The 22,826-nt window shown below is 48.4% G+C and overlaps 1 protein-coding gene across 1 annotated transcript in view; it reads right to left on the bottom strand.

The window, feature by feature from the left end:
- LOC116955861 (limbic system-associated membrane protein-like) overlaps positions 1–22,006 on the bottom strand; it is a 768,583-nt gene extending 746,577 nt beyond the window's left edge. Inside the window, exon 1 of the mRNA XM_076053714.1 lies at positions 20,967–22,006. Within this exon, the coding sequence (XP_075909829.1) occupies positions 20,967–21,021 (55 nt within the window). The 5' untranslated portion in view covers positions 21,022–22,006. The remainder of the gene's footprint in view (positions 1–20,966) is intronic.
- Between the last annotated feature and the right edge of the window lie 820 nt (positions 22,007–22,826).

Genomic DNA, 22,826 nt, shown 5'->3' with positions numbered 1-22,826 from the left:
CAATTGGAGCCGAGAACAGCATGGAGCCATCGTAAGCGTGGTGGTGGTGATGGTGGTGGTGGTGGGTGTGGTGGTGGTGATGGTGGTGGGTGTGGTGGTGGTGGTGGGTGTGGTGGTGGTGATGGTGGTGGTGGTGATGGTGGTGGGTGTGGTGAATGTGGTGGTGGTGGTGGTGGGTGTGGTGATGGTGGTGGGTGTGGTGGTGGTGGTGGTGATGGTGGTGGGTGTGGTGGTGGGTGTGGTGGTGGGTGTGGTGAATGTGGTGGTGGTGGTGGTGGTGGGTGTGGTGATGGTGGTGGGTGTGGTGGTGGTGGTGGTGGTGGTGGTGATGGTGGTGGGTGTGGTGGTGGGTGTGGTGGTGGTGGTGGGTGTGGTGGTGGTGGTGGTGGTGGTTGTGGTGATGGTGGGTGTGGTGGGTGTGGTGGTGGTGGTGGTGGTGGGGGTTGGTGGGTGTGGTGGTGGTGGTGGTGGGTGTTGTGATGGTGGGTGTGGTGGGTGTGGTGGTGGTGGGTGTGGTGGGTGTGGTGGTGAGTGTGGTGGGTGTGGTGGATGTGGTGGATGTGGTGGATGTTGGTGGTGGTGATGGTGGTGGTGGGTGTGGTGGTGGTGGGTGTGGTGGTGGTGGGTGTGGTGGTGGGCGTAGTGGTAGGGGTGGTGGTGGTTGTGGGTGGTGGTGGGTGTGGTGGTGGGTGTGGTGATGGTGGTGGTGGATGTGGTGGTGGGTGTGGTGGTGGTGGTGGGTGTGGTGGTGGGTGTGGTGGTGGTGGATGTGGTGGTGGTGGATGTGGTGGTGGTAGTGGTGGTGGTGGGTGTGATGGTTGGGTGTGGTGCTGATATTTGTTGGTAGTGGTAGTCGTCGTGGCGGTGATTAATGTGGTGGGGGTGGTGGTGATATGTGATGGTATTGGTGATGGTATTGGTTGGTGTGGTGGTGGTGGTGGGTGTGGTGGTGGTGATGTTGTTGGTTGGTGTGGTGATGGTGGTGGTTGTAGGTGTGGTGATGATGCGTGTAGCGAGTGTGGTGGTGAACGTGATGGAAGCTAGCAGGGTAACTACCGGACACCCGTGTTAAAGAGCTTCATAGCTCATCGGATTCCTCCAGCATTAAAACGTTGCTATATTCTGATTCTGAACTAGCTACACGGGATTTTTGACGTACCAAATCAACGTTGAGTGGAGTTAAAACGACAGTAAAATTTAATCGGATGACGTTCAATAATAATACATAGCGACACAGTAGACTGACCACAGTTATATTAAAATCGCTCTAACGTTTCAATTGCTGCTCCTATTATGAATGTAATTATTTCACCAGACTATTATTTAAATCCCACTGAACGCATTTAAAGCAACCCCACCGCAGATATTATCTTGCCATTTTATTATTGTATTAAAATGAAATTTCACAAAAAAAAATCATTCGGATGACTCTGCTGCTCCGAGTACAGGGGGATGGGGAGATTGGTATGAACGATAACACTGGCTAGGAGATGTTAACTACCTCGCCCGGTATACAGGATGTCGTGGGTTCGATCCCGACCCTGACGATGCCTGCTGCTGTAGATTTGGAGTTTGCGTGTCTCTCTCTCATCACTATCATCACGTTGGCTAGGGGATGTTAACTACCTCGCCTGGTGTACAGGAGGTCGTGGGTTCGATCCCGACGCTGACGATGCCTGCTGCTGCTGTATATTTGGAGTTTGCGTGTCTCTCTCTCTTATCATCTTCATCATCACGGTGGCTAGGAGATGTTAACTACCTCGCCTGGTATACAGGAGGTCGTGGGTTCGATCCCGACGCTGACGATGCCTACTGCTGCTGTATATTTGGAGTTTGCGTGTCTCTCTCTCATCATCTTCATCATCACGTTGGCCAGGAGATGTTAACTACCTCGCCTGGTGTACAGGAGGTCATGGGTTCGATCCCGACCCTGACGATGCCTGCTGCTGCTGCTGTATATTTGGAGTCTGCGTGTCTCTCTCTCTCTCCCCGTGGTCGCGCAAAGATGTTTTGTTCTCCGGGTCCCTCCGGTTAATCTGTTTTTTTTTTCTTATTTAGAATGAACATCACGCGCTCAAAATATTCGGCCGCAAATAAATTTCGGCCGCGACAAGCCCACTGCGTTGAGCTGTCATTTGTGGCCAGGTCACTTCTGAAAAAAATTGTAAGAAAAAAAAACGCGCCACTCAACTCAGTGCGTCCGAACCTGCTAAAATAAAAATAAAACAAACTACTTAGGATAGCGATCGCTGTGAGTTCGACTGATGTCTCGTTATTTTTTTTCCACTGCAGATCAACACGACTACCCTACCGGTGACCAACACAAGTATCATCTTTTGATTCGAAGCTTTCGTGACTGCAGTGATTCATATTCTTAACTCTTTCGGTAAAGTCACGTTGAAGGGGAACAATAAAATAATAAAATATTATTTTAAATATATATAAATATATAGAAATATATGTTTTATTATTTTATTGTTTCCCTTCAACGTGACTTTACCGAAAGAGTTTGAAGGGAAACAATAAAATAATAAAATATTATTTTAAATATATATAGGAATATATATTTTATTATTTTATTGTTTCCCTTCAACGTGACTTTACCGAAAGAGCTAAGAATACAATTATCATTATCATCATCATCGGTGCAGGCGCAGCCCCTGCAATTTCTTCGCACACTCCACTGCTTAATGGAACGGGCCTCCGCTTTTGCGTGCGCTGGAGAAGTCCCGTGTAGATGTGTCTAGGAGGATTATGCATGTTGAACTTCTTTTTGCACCGTACGTGGGTGGGTGGAAGGAAAACAACAAGCTACCACAACAATGAAAAAATAAGTTTTGATTTAAAGCTTTCGTGACTGCAGGGATTCATATTCTTGGTTCTTTCGGTAAAGTCACCACCACGTAGAAGGGAAACAATAAAATAATAAAAATATAAAGCGATACCATTCTCACGACAGTTTCGACTGCAACACAAGCAACCATCATCAAGCAATCATCATCAGGTGATGATGATTGCTTGTGTTGCAGTCGAAACGTCGTGAAAATTTTATTTTAGTAGTAGTAGCAGCTACACATGTAGTAGTAGTAGCTACACATGTAGTAGTAGTATCTACGCATGTAGTAGTAGTAGCTACACATGTAGTAGTAGTAGCTACACATGTAGTCGTAGTAGCTACACATGTAGTAATACTAGTAGCTACACATGTAGTAGTAGTAGTATCTACACATGTAGTAGTATCTACACATGTAGTAGTAGCTACACATGTAGTAGTACTAGAGCTACACATGTAGTAGTAGTAGCTACAACTACACGTGTAGTAGTAGATACTACATATGTAGTAGTAGTAGATACTACATATGTAGTAGCTACGGGCCCCGCACTTTCAAGGGCCCAAAGCTAAACGCTTTCAAGCTATCAATGCCGGTGCAGTGATTCGGCACTTGCTCTATTACTATAGTACTATACTGCCCTTCAACTTTTACGAACGACTGTGTGTTTAAGGTTAGCGATTTCTCGCATTATCTGGGCTGTATAGCAAATGAAAAAAAATATATACAATTTCTTTACTATGCAAGTTAAAAATTCTTGTTTTCATATTATTTACGTTTTTTATTTATTCAAGGCCCCATTTATAACAAATGCTACAAGGCCCTGTCCTAGCTTCATCCGGCACTGAACACCTCCCCCACCCAGCCCCCCACCCAGCCCCCCACCACTAAACACACAAACGTCAAATGGGCTCGGACGATGAATTATTTATGAATGAAGGGAACTTTCAGCGCTCGAATGTCGTTCACGCGAGACAGCCGCTGGGACCACTTAACGGGGTGGGGGGTGGGGGGCCCTCAGTGGACGCGGCATTCTAAACGAAACCGCAGATTCGGACAGACCCAGCTTGGTCCATCGCTTGGGGAGGGAGGGGGAGGTTGGGGTGGGTGGGTGGGAGGGAGGTGTGGGTGGGGGAGGGTGGGTGGGTGGGTGGGAGGGAGGGTGGGTGGGTGGGAGGGTGGGTGGGGGAGGGTTGGTGGGTGGGTGGGTAGGAGGGAGGGAGGGAGGTGAGGGAGGGAGGGAGGTGGGGGAGGGTGGGTGGGTGGGAGGGAGGGTGGGTGGGTGGGAGGGAGGTGGGGGTGGGTGGGTGGGTGGGAGGGAGGTGGGGGAGGGTGGGTGGGTGGGAGGGAGGGTGGGTAGGTGGGTGGGAGGGAGGGTGGGTGGGTGGGTGGGAGGGAGGTGGGGGAGGGTGGGTGGATGGGTGGGAGGGAGGTGGGGGTGGGTGGGTGGGTGGGAGGGAGGTGAGGGAGGGAGGGAAGGAGGGAGGGAGGGAGGGAGGGAGGGGAGGGAGGGGAGGGAGGGAGGGAGGGAGGTGGGGGAGGGAGGGAGGGAGGGAGGGAGGGAGGGAGGTGGGGGAGGGTGGGTGGGTGGGAGGGAGGGTGGGTGGGTGGGTGGGAGGGAGGTGGGGGAGGGTGGGTGGATGGGTGGGAGGGTGGGTGGGTGGGTGGGTGGGAGGGAGGTGGGGGAGGGTGGGTGGATGGGTGGGAGGGAGGTGGGGGTGGGTGGGTGGGTGGGAGGGAGGTGAGGGAGGGAGGGAGGGAGGGAGGGAGGGAGGGAGGGAGGGAGGGAGGGAGGGAGGGAGGGAGGGAGGGAGGGAGGTGGGGGAGGGGGTTCAGGTAGGTTGGGGCCGGGGTCACTCGCTTCCCTCCCTATTCGAGAGCTTCACGGTGGCTCAGAGATGTGAGCGACCTCGCCTGGTCTACAGGAGGTCGTGAACTTAACCCTGACGCCTGCTGCTGTATATTTGAAGTTTGTGTCTCTGTCTCTCTCCCCGTGGTCGCGTGTGTGTGTGGGGGGGGGGGGGCAGAGCTTTGTGACGTCATATTTGAGGGGAGGGGGCGTGTCTAACTTTTTGTGACGCCGTGTGACGAGGAGGAAGGGGGAGGGGTCAAAAATCGTCCAAAATCGCGTGACGTCATTTATGGACGGCCCCCATATTTGGACATTCCGTAGCAGGCAAACAAAACAAAAAACACGATACTCTTTGGTTCTATTGGGTAAAGTGACGTAGGTAACAAAAAAAAACAAAAAAAAATCACGACGTTTCGGCCACAACACAAGCGGCCTTCATCAGGTGAAGGGACCAGGCTGTCTCGAGGACAGCGCTGGAGTGAAAACACAGCCAACGCTCAGACCGCGGACCTTTAAGCTGTGTGCGAGGAAACAAGGTGCCTTGACAAAGGAATTAGAAAATTAGCATTTGATCGGCCGACTTAGCATGATGAATGGTGTAAAGTTGGTGTACATGCCGGTGGACTTGCCGGTTGGCGAGGGGGGGGAGGGGGAGTTTACCTATTGATGGTGTGAAAAGGGAATTTTTTTTAAGAGCTGCGAAAGTTTGGGGTACACTACATGCAAAAATATACCGTACCATTGAAAATAAAATTTCGATTTAAAGCTTTCGTGACTGCAAGGATTCATCTTCTTTGGTTCTTTCGGTAAAGTCACCACCACGTAGAATGAGAATAAAATAATGAATTGATAAAATAAAATAACACGATAATAATTATCACGACGTTTCGGCCACAACACAAGCGGCCTTTCATCAGGTGAAGGGGACGAGACTGTCTTCACCTGATGAAAGGCCGCTTGTGTTGTGGCCGAAACGTCGTGAGAATATTATCGCGTTATTTCATTCTATCAATCTATTATTTCATTCTCATTCTACGTGGTGGTGACTTTACCGAAAGAACCAAAGCACATTGAAAAATTAGTTTTAATGATTTGGGTTCGATTTTAGGTTTTTAGACACTTGCCGGCGCTGTCCAGAGCAGCAACCCAACCTCGTCTCTCACGCTCGACTCTGCCGAGGTGTGTGGGTGTGGGTGGGCAGCTGGGGTGAGGCATTCTCAAGAGATATCCCCCGAGGATCTGGGACCTCCTCTGAGGTGCTGCGGTGATCCCCGGCAAAAAAAAAAAAACAAACACCACGAGCCTCGGGCGTGCAGGGGAGCGACAGAGACTCGCGACTGTTGTTGCATAGTCACGGCCCTTTGGTGACGAGGACATTTCGACGCGAAGGCTTTCGGCGGCCAAACATCATCCGGGCGAGCGCGTTTTGTTTGTGCTGTATATTTGGTGTTCGCGCGTCTCCAGCGCTCTCTCGTCCTCGTGATTCGTCATCGTGGGTTCCATCCCGACCCTGACGATGCCTGCTGCTGCATATTTGGAGTTTGCGTGTCTCTCTCTCTCTCATCATCATGACGTTGGCTAGGAGATGTTAACTACCTCGCCTGGTGTACAGGAGGTCGTGGGTTCCATCCCGACCCTAACGCCTGCTGCTGTATATTTGGAGTTTGCGTGTCTCTCTCTCTCTCATCATCATCATCACGGTGGCTATGAGATGTTAACTACCTCGCCTGGTGTACAGGAGGTCGTGGGTTCCATCTCGACCCTAACGCCTGCTGCTGTATATTTGGAGTTTGTGTGTCACTCTCTCATCATCATCATCATCACGGTGGCTAGGAGATGTTAACTACCTCGCCTGGTGTACAGGAGGTCGTGGGTTCGATCCCGACCCTGACGCCTGTTGTATCATCATCAGCAACAGCAGCTAGCCATCATGGTGGTCAGGAGTTGTTCACGACCTCGCCTGGTATACAGGAGGTCGTGGCTTCAATTCCGACCCTGAGCCCTGTTCAAGAGAACAACAACAACAACAACCTCTCAGTCCCCGTGGTCGCGTGGATTTTTGCGTAACGCGATCTAACCCCAAAAGAAAATCCGTGTGTGATGGATGACTACAATATCATTTGCATTGTCTACGCATTTTATTTCAGAGCACGATGTTTTGATTCACCCCCCAATCTAACGGGAGGCGATATTAGGATGGAAAACAAATACGGCGTACGGTTTAAAATAACAACAGCAAAAAATCGAATTCTGAAACCACGAAAATCTACAAAAACAACGACTCAATATTTCAAGCGATGCAATGCGCTGTGTGGGTCAATAGGAGACGTGGTGGGTCGGTGTCTCACTAAGCAAAGTCGCGGAGTGGCAGTCCCACTCAAAGCCACGCGTGGCTCCAGACCCCCATGGTGAACTGGGCTCCCATGGTGAAATTGACTCCCATGGTAAACTGGACTCCCATGGTGAACTGGACTTCCATGGTGAACTGTATTCCCATGGTGAACTGTATTCCCATGGTGAACTTTATTCCCATGGTGAACTGGACTTCCATGGTGAACTTTATTCCCATGGTGAACTGTATTCCCATGGTGAACTGGACTTCCATGGTGAACTGGACTCCCATGGTGAACTGTATTCCCATGGTGAACTGTATTCCCATGGTGAACTGGACTTCCATGGTGAACTGGACTCCCATGGTAAACTGGGCTCCCATGATAACCTGGAGACCCCTGATGGGTCCGCTAAGTAATAACTAAATAATACCTACATAATAACTAAGTAATAACTAAATAATAACCAAATAATAACTAGCAATAACTAAGTGATAACTAAGTAATAACTACATAATAATTGAATAATAACTAAATAACTAAATAATAACTAAGTAATAACTAGGTAATAACTAAATAATAACTAAGTAATAACTAAGTAATAACTAAATAATAACTAAGTAATAACTACAAAATAACTAAGTAATAACTAAATAATAACTAAATAATAACTAAATAATAACTAAGTAATAACTACAAAATAACTAAGTAATAACTAAATAATAACTAAATAATAACTAAATAATAACTAAATAATAACTAAGTAATAACTAAATAATAACAATTAAATAATAACTAAATAACTAAGCAATAACTAAGTAATAACTAAATAATAACTAAGTAATTATTAAATAATAACTGTAATAACTAAATAATAACTAAGTAATAACTAAATAATAGCTAAGTAATAACTAAATAATAACTAAGTAATAACTACATAATAATTAAATAATAACTAAACATAACTAAATAATAACTAAGTAATAACTAAGCAATAATTATATAATTATTAAATAATGATAAATAACTAAGTAATAACTAAATAATAACTAAGTAATGACTAAATAATAACTAGTAATAATATTCTTGGTTCTTTCGGTAAAGTCACGTAGAAAGGAAACAATAAAATAATAAACATATAAAACAATAAAATTCTCACGACGTTTCGACTGCAACACAAGCAATCATCATCAGGTGTGAAAACCACAGCAAGAACATTTGAAAAAAAGTGGCGGTTTGTTTAACTTTAGCACCACGGAGAGCGATTTGGCAGTTATTCAGATGGACGAGTCCATCTATGTTCAGAAAATAGGAGGGGGGAGATGAAAATAAATGGATGCGGTCTGAAAGCCACCGTAAGCGTGAACAATCAATTAAGACCCGAAATGGTTTATCAAATCCTTCCAATGATTGCTAATCCAGAATCCATCTTCTCAGTTGAAATTGTCTCTGTGTTTGTATATGTGGATAGCCTCATGAACGAATCTCTCATGGTAGCCAGATGGCTTGCAAGTAACCTCTGTCTTGGAGAAGTCAATGTCATGTGAGCCTACTGAATTACAACAGTGATCTGCCACGGCCGAGGTGTTGGTCCTACCGTGTTTAAGGTCTGCTTTGTGTTCACGGATGCGGTCCGAGACATGGCGTTTGGTTTCACCAATGTAACTACGACCACAGAGGCAACTTAGTTTGTAGACGCCAGGGTACTGTATGTCCGGAATCACATCTTTCACAGACGGAACCTTTCACGGATTGTATGTAATGTGTTGAATCGGACCTGGATCTTGAGTTTATTCAAGATTTTGGAGATTTTTTTTAACACTCACTCTCACTCACTCTGTCACTCACTGTCTCACTCACACTCACTCACTCACTCTCTCACTCTCTCACTCACTGTCACTCTCTCACTCATTCTCACTCTCTAACTCACCCTCTCACTCACTCACTCTCTCACACACTCTGACTCACTCTCACTCACTCTCTCACTCTCTCACTCACTGTCACTCTCTCACTCACTGTCACTCTCTCACTCATTCTCACTCTCTCACTCACCCTCTCACTCACTCACTCTCTCACACACTCTGACTCACTCTAACTCAATCACTCACTCTTACTCACTCTCTCACTCTCTCACTCACTCTGACTCAATCACTCTCACTCACTCTCACTCTCACCCACTATCCCTCTCACTCTCTCACTCTCTGTCTCTCTCTCTCTCACTCACTCTGACTCACTCTCACTCTCTCTCACTCACTCTCTCTCACTCTCTCTCACTCTCTCACTCTCTCTCACTCTCTCCTCTCTCTCTCTGTCTATGTGCAATCAATCTCGTCGCGCATGCCGAGAGAGAGAGAGAGCTCAGAAGATAAACTCGCGTGGGCTAAAGAGGCGAGCACACAGCGGGAGAGGTGTTAAATTAAGTGCCGAGAGAGACTGGTGATGTATTTGCGAACCGATGTCACGGCTTGTTTTGCATGTACTGTGTGTGTGCGTGCGGGTAGTACACGGTAAGGCGTTCCTACCTGTAGCTGTGTCTGTGTGAGTGTGACTGTGTGTGCGTGTGTTTCTGTATGTTTGTGTGCGGATATCTAAAAACACAACGACAAAAGATCCCCCGTGTAGCCTTAACAGGCTGCAGGGGCAAGTGCTGTTAGCGAGCACTTATGAAGACAAAGATCCCCCGTGTAGCCTTAACAGGCTGTAGGGGCAAGTGCTGCTAGCGAGCAGCACCTACAAAGACAAAGATCCCGCGTGTAGCCTTAACAGGCTGTAGGGGCAAGTGCTGTTAGCGAGCAGCACTTATAAAGACAAAGATCTCCCGTGTAGCCTTAACAGATGGTAGGGGCAAGTGCTGTTAGCGAGCAGCACCTTGAAAGACAAAGATCCCCCGTGCAGCCTTAACAGACTGTAGGGGCAAGTGCTGTTAGCGAGCAGCACCTACAAAGACAAAGATCCACCGAGTACCTTAACAGACTGTTGGGGAAAGTGCTGTTAGCGAGCATCTATCAAAGCTGGAATGGCACGCGAAGAGGTGGGTGGCCAGCACCACGCCCGGCCGCCTTTGTCTCCCTAGTGTCGATGTTTACACACCACCACACTAGGTACTAATTTGAGGCTAAGTCGACCTAGGGGAGGCCCGGGACCGGTGCACATAATCGTCACCGGTGTTGGCCTTGAGCGGGAATCGAACCTGGGTCGCCAGGTTTGTAGTGCAACGTAATTCTAACCGCTACACCGCCGCTCCCCACAATCTACACACCCACATACATACAGACACGGAAGTGTGTGTGGGCCTCCCCTAGGTCGACTCAGCCTCAAATTAGTACCTGGCGCGGTGTGCAATAAACATCGCCACTGGGGGAGACAAAGGCGGCCGGGCGTGGTGCTGGCCACCCACCCCCTCGTGTGCCGTGCCGGCCTTCATAGGTGCTGCTACTCGCGAACAGCACTCGGCCCAACATCCTGTTAGAGGCTATGTGGGTGATCTTTGTCTTTGTGTGAATATTTGCATGCTCGTGTGTTGCATGTTAGTGTGCATGGGTGGTTTTCTGCGTGTGAGTGCGTTGGCTCGTGTGTGTGTGTTGTGTGTGTGTGTGTTGTGTGTGTGTGTGTTGTGCGTGTGTGTGTGTTGTGTGTGTGTTGTGCGTGTGTGTGTGTTGTGCGTGTGTGTGTTGTGCGTGTGTGTGTTGTGCGTGTGTGTGTTGTGCGTGCGTGTGTGTGCGTGTGTGTGTTGTGCGTGTGTGTGTGTGTGTGCGTGCGTGCACGGGTGTGTGTGTTGTGCACGGGTGTGTGTTGTGCGTGTTGTGCGTGTGTGTGTTGTGCGTGCGTGTGTGTGCGTGTGTGTGTTGTGCGTGCGTGTGTGTGTGTGTGTTGTGCGTGTGTGTGTGTGTGTTGTGCGTGTGTGTGTGTGTGCGTGCGTGCACGGGTGTGTACGCGCGTTCAGAAACATGGACCCCCCCCCCCCTCCCACCGCAAACATTGGAGCTGCTATCATTTCCATCACTCGAATATAACGGCAGCATTCCATCGACGCAGACGCCTAAATGCAGCAAACTGCAACTCTGTCACGTACGGATCCTCTCACGGACCCCCAAGCAGCGATGTAAAACGAAAACAACAAAAAAACCCCACGGCATTAGCTGAACATAGACAATGTAATCGCACTGTAGGTCTGTAGCACGCACACATGCGTGCACACACAACCAGCGACTCTCACAGGCGTGACAAGCTCCGCTTATACATCCCCATGTTAAACGGCGTTTTGTAAATGCAACAGGGCGTCGGTCTTGCTTCAGAAGCCGCGGACAGCGAGCTCCATCAGCACCATGGACAGCGACCTCGGTCAGCACCAGGGACAGCGACCTCGGTCTAACGCTGTGGGACAGCGAGCTCCATCAGCACCATGGACAGCGACCTCGGTCAGCACCATGGACAGCGAGCTCGGTCTAACGCTGTGGGACAGCGAGCTCGGTCAGCACCACGGACAGCGACCTCGGTCTAACGCTGTGGCACAGCGAGCTCCATCAGCACCACGGACAGCGAGCTCCGTCAGAACCACGGACAGCGACCTCGATCGAACCCTATAGGACAGCTTGTGCCCTGTATATTCCAGTTGATTAACTTTCGATGTATTTGATGTATTTTGTTGTTGTTGTCGTTGGGACAGCGACGCCAGCAACACTCTTGCGAATGGAGTCACTGGGACCTCTTTAACCCACCCCACCCCACCCACCCCCCTCAGCCCCCCGGCAAAACGACCTTCTGTATACCAAGCGAGGTACTTGACATTCCCTCGCCACCGTGGCGCTCTCTAAGGGGGGAGGGAGGGGGCTGACCACCCCACCCCCCCAACCAATCCTCTCACCCCCTACCCCACTCCCCCCCCCTCGCCCCCCCCCCCCCCCCCCCCCCACCAAACTGTGACCGTTTTAAACCGAATGGCGAAACGGAAGAAACATAAAAACCAGAAAGAGAAAATTACCCGCGGGCAAACGCACCCGGCGCACGAATCACGACGTAGCGGCCCGGGGCCAAAGTCACCAACACGCCGGGCGGTCGCGGCTACGCCGGGTGCACGTGACGTGCCTGGCTGGCGTATTGGTAGCGTGCTGAGGGGGGGGCGGGGGATGTGGGAGCAGGGAGGCAGCTCTTGACAACCACCATAAGAATTTATTTTCAAAAAGCCAGCGTCTTTAAGAACGACACAACGTCACTTCTTCTTTGGTTCTTTCGGTAAAGTCACGTAGAATGAGAATAAAATAATAAATTGATAAAATAAAATAACACAATAATATTCTCACGACGTTTCGTCCTACCAGACAGTCTCGCCCCCTTCACCTGATGAAGGCCGCTTGTGTTGTGGCCGAAACGTCGTGAGAATATTATTGTGTTATTTTATTTTATCAATTTATTATTTTATTCTCATTCTACGTGACTTTACCGAAAGAACCAAAGAAGATGAATCATTGCAGTCACGAAAGCTTTAAATCGAAAATACAACGTCACTTCTTTGTAACGCGTTCAAAAGTGATTCGTACGCTTTCATTCAGCGTTTCCACGTTTTTGTTTTTTTTTTGCTTTTTTTTTCACGAAGTAAAAAAACAAAACCTCCATTCCAAGGGGGTCAAGGCGATGTCGCCAAGAGGGTGACTACCGTGGAGCTGCGTCTGTGGAGTAGTCGGGAGCGGAACTCCACCGCCCCTTCAATGTTCGAGACCATTGACTCGTGACGGCCATCGGTTGCAGTGCAACAGGAGGAGTCAGCGTTGTATTCAAATTATCGATGTGTAATAATTAGCGATGTATGATAATTAGCGTTGTATAATGATTAGCGTTGTATAATGATTAGCATTGTATACAAATTAGCGATGTGTAATAATTAGCGATGTATGATAATTAGCGATGTATAATAATTAGCGTTGCATACAAATTAGCGATGTATAATAATTAGCGATGTATGATAATTAGCGATGTATAATAATTAGCGTTGTATAATGATTAGCGATGTATAATAATTAGCTATGTATAAAAATAGCTACATATAATAATTAGCGATGTATAATAATTAGCGATGTATAATAATTAGCGTTGTATAATGATTAGCGATGTGTAATAATTAGCGATGTATAATAATTAGAGATGTATAATAATAAGCTATGTATAAAAATAGCCATGTATAATAATTAGCAATGTACAATAATTAGCGATGTCTACTAACAGCGTTGTGTAATAATTAGCGATGTATACTAATAGCGTTGTATAATAATTAGCGATGTCTACTAACAGCGTTGTATAATAATTAGCGATGTCTACTAACAGCGTTGTATAATAATTAGCGATGTATACTAATAGCGTTGTATAATAATTAGCGATGTATACTAACAGCACTGTATAATAATTAGCGATGTATACTAACAGCGTTGTATATTAATTAGCGATGTATACTAACAGCGTTGTATAATAATTAGCGATGTATACTAACAGCGTTGTATAATAATTAGCGATGTATACTAACAGCGCTGTATAATAATTAGCGATGTCTACTAACAGCATTGTATAATAATTAGCGATGCATACTAACAGCGTTGTATAATAATTAGCGATGTCTACTAACAGCGTTGTATAATAATTAGCGATGTCTACTAACAGTGATGTATAATAATTAGCGATGCATACTAACAGCGTTGTATAATAATTAGCGATGTATACTAACAGCGCTGTATAATAATTAGCGATGTCTACTAACAGCGTTGTATAATAATTAGCGATGTATACTAACAGCGTTGTATAATAATTAGCGATGTCTACTAACAGCGATGTATAATAATTAGCGATGTATACTAACAGCATTGTATAATAATTAGTGATGTATACCAACAGCGCTGTATAATAATTAGCGATGTCTACTAACAGTGTTGTATAATAATTAGCGATGTATACTAACAGCGCTGTATAATAATTAGCGATGTCTACTAACAGCGTTGTATAATTATTAGTGATGTCTACTAACAGCGATGTATAATAATTAGCGATGTATACTAACAGCGTTGTATAATAATTAGCGATGTCTACTAACAGCGTTGTATAATAATTAGTGATGTATACCAACAGCGTTGTATAATAATTAGCGATGTATACTAACAGCGTTGTATAATAATTAGCGATGTATACTAACAGCGTTGCATAATAATTAGCGATGTATACTAACAGCGTTGTATAATAATTAGCGATGTATACTAACAGCGTTGTATAATAATTAGCGATGTATACCAACAGCGATGTTTAATAATTAGCAATGTATACTAACAGCGTTGTATAATAATTAGCGATGTATACTAACAGCGTTGTATAATAATTAGCGATATCTACTAACAGCGTTGTATAATAATTAGCGATGTATACTAACAGCGATGTATAATAATTAGCGATGTCTACTAACAGCGATGTATAATAACTAGCGATGTATACTAACAGCGTTGTATAATAATTAGCGATGTCTACTAACAGCGTTGTATAATAATTAGTGATGTCTTCTAACAGCGATGTATAATAATTAGCGATGTCTACTAACAGCGTTGTATAATAATTAGCGATGTATACTAACAGCGTTGTTTAATAATTAGCGATGTCTACTAACAGCGTTGTATAATAATTAGTGATGTATACTAACAGCGTTGTATAATAATTAACGATGTCTACTAACAGCGTTGTATAATAATTAGCGATGTCTACTAACAGCGTTGTATAATAATTAGTGATGTCTACTAACAGCGTTGTATAATAATTAGTGATGTCTACTAACAGCGTTGTTTAATAATTAGCGATGTCTACTAACAGCGTTGTATAATAATTAGTGATGTATACTAACAGCGTTGTATAATAATTAACGATGTCTACTAACAGCGTTGTATAATAATTAGCGATGTCTACTAACAGCGTTGTATAATAATTAGTGATGTATACTAACAGCGTTGTATAATAATTAACGATGTCTACTAACAGCGTTGTATAACAATTAGAGATGTCTACTAACAGCGTTGTATAATAATTAGTGATGTATACCAACAGCGTTGTATAATAATTAGCGATGTCTACTAACAGCGTTGTATAATAACAGCGTCCAGGATGCGACTTCGCCAAGAGACACAAATCACAACATCAGGGCCCCCACCTCTGCATCGATCCCCCCACCCCAGCTGACTGTATCGTTACTACGTCACTGCTGAAGGCAGCAGCATTAGCGAGGGTTGGTGGATCACCACCACGCACAGTGAGTTCGTGAAACTCCCCCCCCCCCCCCCTTCGTACAACATCGGCGCTACAGAAGGTGATTGCACAGCAGGCGTGAACGAGTCGCCATCTGTTCCATCTTTGCGAGGATAGACTTGTTGCTACTGCTGCTGGTGTTACTGCTGTTACTGCTGCTGCTGCTGCTGTTACTGCTGCTACTGCTGTTACTGCTGCTACTGCTGTTACTGCTGCAGCTGCTGTTACTGCTGCAGCTGCTGCTGTTGTTACTGCTGTTACTGCTGCAGCTGCTATAACTGCTGCTGCTACAGCTGCTGCTGTTACTGCAGCTGTTACTGCTGCAGCTGCTGCTGCTGTTGTTACTTCTGCAGCTGCTGTTACTGCTGCATCTGCTGTTACTGCTGCATCTGCTGTTACTGCTGCAGCTTGCTGCTACTGCTGCTGCTGTTACTGCTGCTGCTACTACTGCTGCTACTACTGCTGCTATTACTGCTGCTACTGTTACTGCTGCAGCTGCTACTACTGTTACTGCTGTTACTGCTGCATCTGCTGTTACTGCTGCAGCTTGCTGCTACTGCGGGGGGGGGGACGGGGGGGGCGGGGGGACGGGGGGGCGGGGGGGCGGGGGGACGGGGGGGGGGGTTTCTCGTCACCCTCCCCCCAGGGGTCTCAGTGGCGCACCGCGCGCGCGACAGAAAAGATCGTCCACCTGAATTGGCCCGAAGCATCCGCGTCGGTTTCTGTGCTCTGCCGCGCTGTAAATGAGGCCGCTGTGTGCGTCTTTGACATCACCAACATCATCATCAACATCATCATAAACATCAACATCATCAACATAAACAACATCGTCATAAACATCATCATCAACATCATCAACAACAATATCATCATCATAAACATCATCAACATCATCAACAACAACATCGTCATCAACATGAACATCTTCAACATCATCTTCGTCGTCATCGTTGATATCGTTCGCGGTAGTGCATCGTCCCGACGCGACCCCGAGAGCTTACGTGTTGATCGTTGCTGCTGCTGCTGCTGTTGTTGTTGTTGGTGGTGGTGCCGTGAATTTTCGGGTGGGTGGGTGGGTGAGCGGAGGGTTCCACGTTGGAGTTCGTGTGAGGGTCGGTGCGAGGGGCGGACAGGGCAATCCGTGCGCGCGCGTCTTCGTGTGAATTCCACAGCGACCCACACGTCTCGCTAGCCCAATCCACTCTCGCTCTGTCTCACCCGCTCGCTCACTCACTCGCCCGCTCGCTCACCCACTGACTCGTTCACTCACTGACTCGCTCACTCACTGACTCGTTCACTCACTGACTCGTTCACTCACTCACTGACTCATTCACTGACTCGCTCACCCACTGACTCGCTCACCCACTGACTCGTTCACCAACTGACTCGTTCACTCACTGACTCGCTCATTCACTGACTCGCTCACCCACTGACTCGCTCACCCACTGACTCGTTCACTCACTGACTCGCTCACTCACAGACTCGCTCACCCACTGACTCATTCACTCACTCGCCCGCTCACCCACTGACTCGCTCACTCACTGACTCGCTCACCCACTGACTCGCTCATTCACTCGCCCGCTCACCCACTGACTCGCTCACTCACTGACTCGCTCACTCACTGACTCGCTCACTCACTGACTCGCTCACTCACTGACTCGCTTACCCACTGACTCGCTCACTCACTGACTCGTTCACTCACTGACTCGTTCACTCACTGACTCGCTTACTCACTGACTCGCTCACCCACTGACTCGCTCACCCACTGACTCGCTCACTCACTGACTCGTTCACTCACTGACTCGCTCACTCACTGACTCGCTCACTCACTGACTCGCTCACCCACTGACTCGCTCACCCACTGACTCGCTCACCAACTGACTCGCTCACTCACTGACTCATTCACTGACTCGCTCACCCACTGACTCGCTCACTCACTGACTCGCTCACCCACTGACTCGCTCACCCACTGACTCGCTCACCAACTGACTCGCTCACTCACTGACTCGCTCACTCACTGACTCGCTCACCCACTGACTCATTCACTGACTCGCTCACCCACTGACTCGCTCACCCACTGACTCGCTCACTCACTGACTCGCTCACCCACTGACTCGCTCACCCACTGACTCGCTCACCCACTGACTCGCTCACTCACTGACTCATTCACTGACTCATTCACTCACTGAATAGTTCACCCACTGACCCTGGGGAAGCTTCTCCGTCTGTCGCGGGCAACTCGCCTTTGAAGCGCGCATCAAAATCACGCAGAGTGCGGCGTTGCTTCACGAACACAACGCGCACAGACACATGCGGCACGCCGGCTGCTCATTATCCAACGATGCATCATCATCATCCAGAAGAGGCGGCGGGCAGACACAGGAGACGCACGGCAGAGACGCGCCGAGAGGGACAGAGAGAGAGAGACAGAGAGAGAGACTGACAACACAGAGAGAGACAGAGAGACAGAGAGAGAGACAGAGAGAGAGAGAGACAGAGAGAGACAGAGAGAGAGAGAGACTGACAACACAGAGAGACAGAGAGAGAGAGACAGAGAGACAGAGAGAGAGACAGAGAGAGAGACAGAGAGAGAGACAGAGAGAGACTGACAACACAGAGAGACAGAGAGAGAGACAGAGAGAGACAGAGAGAGAGAGACTGACAACACAGAGAGACAGAGAGAGAGACAGAGAGAGACAGAGAGAGAGACAGAGAGATAGACTAACAACACAGTAGAGGCAAAGAGAGACAGAGAGAGACAGAGAGACAGAGAGAGAGACAGAGAGGGACAGAGAGAGAGACAGAGACAGAGAGAGACAGAGAGAGACTAACACACAGACACACACAAATAAAGATCCCCAAAATAGTGGAGACACACACAGAGACACACAGAGTGTAGTGAAGACACACACAGAGACACACAGAGACTAGTGGAGACACACACACAGAGTGTAGTGGAGACACACACAGAGACACACAGAGACTAGTGGAGACACACACAGACACACACACACACACAGAGTGTATTGGAGACACACAGAGACACACATAGACTAGTGGAGACACACACAGAGTGTAGTTGAGACACACACACAGACACACACAGAGACACACAGAGACTAGTGGAGACACGCACAGAGTGTAGTGGAGACACACACACACACAGAGTGTAGTTGAGACACACACACAGACACACACAGAGACACACAGAGACTAGTGGAGACACACACAGAGACACACAGAGACTAGTGGAGACACACACACACACACAGATACACACACAGACACACAGAGTGTAGTGGAGACACACACACACACAGACACACACACATAGACTAGTGGAGACACAGACCCACACAGAGAGACTAGTGGAGACACACACAGAGACACACAGAGACTAGTAGAGACACACACACAGAGACTAGTGGAGACACACACACAGACTAGTGGAGACACACACACACAGAGACTAGTAGAGAGACACACATAGACTAGTAGAGACACAGAGACTAGTGGAGACACACAGAGACTAGTAGAGACACACACACACAGAGACACACAGAGACTAGTGGAGACACACAGAGACTAGTAGAGACACAGACACACAGAGACTAGTAGAGACACACACACACACAGACTAGTAGAGACACACACACAGACTAGTGGAGACACACACACAGAGACACACAGAGACTAGTAGAGACACACACAGAGACTAGTGGAGACACACAGAGACTAGTGGAGACACACAGAGACTAGTAGACACACACACAGAGACACACAGAGACTAGTAGAGACACACACACAGAGACTAGTGGAGACACACACAGAGACACACAGAGACTAGTAGAGACACACACACAGAGACTAGTGGAGACACACAGAGACTAGTGGAGACACACAGAGACTAGTGGAGACACACAGAGACGAGTAGAGACACACAGAGACTAGTAGAGACACACACACAGACTAGTAGAGACACACACACAGAGACTAGTAGAGACACACACACAGAGACTAGTGGAGACACACACAGACACACACAGTGACACACAGAGACTAGTGGAGACACACACAGAGACACACAGAGTGTAGTGAAGACACACACAGAGACACACAGAGACTAGTGGAGACACACACACAGACACACACAGTGACACACAGAGACTAGTGGAGACACACACAGAGACACACAGAGACTAGTGGAGACACACACACACACAGATACACACACAGACACACAGAGTGTAGTGGAGACACACACACACACAGACACACACACATAGACTAGTGGAGACACAGACCCACACAGAGAGACTAGTGGAGACACACACAGAGACACACAGAGACTAGTAGAGACACACACACAGAGACTAGTGGAGACACACACACAGACTAGTGGAGACACACACACACACAGAGACGAGTAGAGAGACACACATAGACTAGTAGAGACACAGAGACTAGTGGAGACACACAGAGACTAGTAGAGACACACACACACAGAGACACACAGAGACTAGTGGAGACACACAGAGACTAGTAGAGACACACACACATAGAGACTAGTAGAGACACACACACACAGAGACTAGTAGAGACACACACACAGAGACTAGTGGAGACACACACACAGAGACACACAGAGACTAGTAGAGAGACACACACAGAGACTAGTAGAGACACACACACAGAGACTAGTGGAGACACACACACAGACACACACAGTGACACACAGAGACTAGTGGAGACACACACAGTGACACACAGAGACTAGTGGAGACACACACAGTGACACACAGAGACTAGTGGAGACACACACAGTGACACACAGAGACTAGTGGAGACACACACAGAGACACACAGAGACTAGTGGAGACACACACAGTGACACACAGAGACTAGTGGAGACACACACAGTGACACACAGAAACTAGTGGAGACACACACAAAGACACACAGAGACTAGTGGAGACACACACAGTGACACACAGAGACTAGTGGAGACACACACAGAGACACACAGAGACTAGTGGAGACACACACAGTGACACACAGAGACTAGTGGAGACACACACAGAGACACACAGAGACTAGTGGAGACACACACAGAGACACACAGAGACTAGTGGAGACACACACAGAGACACACAGAGACTAGTGGAGACACACACAGTGACACACAGAGACTAGTGGAGACACACACAGAGACACACAGAGACTAGTGGAGACACACACAGTGACACACAGAGACTAGTGGAGACACACACAGTGACACACAGAGACTAGTGGAGACACACACAGTGACACACAGAGACTAGTGGAGACACACACAGAGACACACAGAGACTAGTGGAGACACACACAGTGACACACAGAGACTAGTGGAGACACACACAGAGACACACAGAGACTAGTGGAGACACACACAGTGACACACAGAGACTAGTGGAGACACACACACAGACACACACACACACAGAGACACACACAGAGACTAGTAGAGACACACACACACAGAGACTAGTAGAGACACACACAGAGACTAGTAGAGACACACACACACAGAGACTAGTAGAGACACACACACAGAGACTAGTAGAGACACACACATGGACTAGTAGAGACACACACACACATGGACTAGTATAGACACACACACAGAGAGTAGAGAGATCGCGTCCTCACTTTGACTGAAGATCACGCCGGCCCAAAGGAGGTTGCCGAGTGCAAGTATCGACATCGCTGCTTTGCCGGAGCCTCGACGAGGTGGGGTCCGAACGAGGTGGAGTCCAAACGAGGTGGAGTCCAAACGAGGTGAGATCCAAACGAGGTGGAGTCCAAACGAGGTGAGATCCAAACGAGGTGAGATCCTAACGCGGTGGGGTCCGAACGAGGTGGAGTCCAAACGAGGTGGGATCCGAACGACGATCGATGACGATAACGACGAGGAGGAGGAGGAGGAACGCGTTGGGCAGTCCGCAGATCGTTGATTGAGACGAATAGTGAAGGCTTGGGAGAGGTCGCTCTGAATTCGCTTGTTGTGGTTGTGGTGGTGGTGGTAGTGGTGGTGGTGGTACTGGTGGTGGTAGTGGTGGTGGTGGTACTGGTGGTACTGGTGGTGGTAGTGGTGGTGGTGGTGGTACTGGTGGTTGTGGTGGTACTGGTGGTGGTGGTGGTGCTACTGGTGGTGGTAGTAGTGGTGGTGGTGGTAGTGGTAGTAGTGGTGGTACTGGTGGTACTGGTACTGGTGGTAGTAGTGGTGGTGGTGGTTGTGGTGGTACTGGTGGTGGTTGTGGTGGTACTGGTACTGGTGGTGGTGGTAGCTGTGGTGGTGGTGGTGGTGGTCAGCCTCCGTTTAGTCTTCGCAACAGCAGCCGGGCAAGGCTCCGCAAAACAGCAGGCGCAAGCCCGGGGGGGCAGCTGTCGCGAGCTACAGACAGCAGCAGCGACAGCTAGGGGAGCAGGAGGAGTGGGGTGGGTTGGTGGTGATTAGCCACGAGTGAGTCTCTGCAACAGCAGCCGCAAGCCCGCTGGACAGCTGTCGCAGCAGCAGCAGCAGCAACAGCAGGAGGAGGAGGAGGAACAGCAGGAGGAGGAGGTTGATGAAGAGGTGATGGAGGAGGTTGCAGGCAGTACCGAGTGTCTGCAGCGAGAGCAGGAGGAGGAGGAGGAGCAGGAGGAGGTTTGTGGCTCGGCGGGAATTGCGTCGCGAATGCTGAAGAGCGAAGAGATGCGAGCACACGGATGAGAGTCACGTGGTGGGGCGCGGGGGTGGAGGGGAGGGGCTGGTTAGGGGGCGGGGGGGCGCCCCCCACTCCTCTACCCAACCCCACCCCCCACAGCCCCCCCCCGACAGCCCCCACCCCCAACCCCCACAGCCCCCCCCCCCCCCGCTCTCCAGGCTCCTGACTGAATGGATCAGTGAGTGGAATGAGCTCGGCTGGAAACAGCGTGAGCCGGGGGCTGGCGGTCACGTGCTCAGCTGTTAGGCGTTGTAACAGTCACGTGTTGTAACTGTCACGTGTTGTAACAGTCACGCGTTGTAACAGTCACGCGTTGTAACAGTCACGTGTTGTAACAGTCACGTGTTGTAACTGTCACGCGTTGTAACGATCACGCGTTGTAACAGTCACGTGCTCAGCTGTTAGGCGTTGTAACAGTCACGTGTCGTAACAGTCACGCGTTGTAACAGTCACGTGTTGTAACAGTCACGCGTTGTAACAGCTACACGCGTAGTAACAGTCACGTGTTGTAACAGTCACGTGTTGTAACAGTCACGTGCTGTGACTGTCACGTATTGTAACAGTCACGTGTTGTAACAGTCACGCGTTGTAACAGTCACGTGTTGTAACAGTCACGCGTTGTAACAGCTACACGCGTTCTAACAGTAACGTGCTCAGCTGTTAGGCGTTGTAACAGTCACGCGTTGTAACTGTCACGTGTTGTAACAGTCACGCGTTGTAACTGTCACGTGTTGTAACAGTAACGTGTTGTAACTGTCACGTGTTGTAACAGTCACGCGTTGTAACAGTCACGTGTTGTAAC

Source organism: Petromyzon marinus, chromosome 62, assembly GCF_048934315.1.
Source record: "Petromyzon marinus isolate PM22_M1 ecotype Great Lakes invasive population chromosome 62, UKy_Petmar_22M1.pri1.0, whole genome shotgun sequence".
Taxonomy (NCBI): Eukaryota; Metazoa; Chordata; class Hyperoartia; order Petromyzontiformes; family Petromyzontidae; genus Petromyzon; species Petromyzon marinus.
The sequence above is the reverse complement of the archived record's forward strand: the minus strand, read 5'-3'. Positions and strand labels throughout refer to the sequence as shown.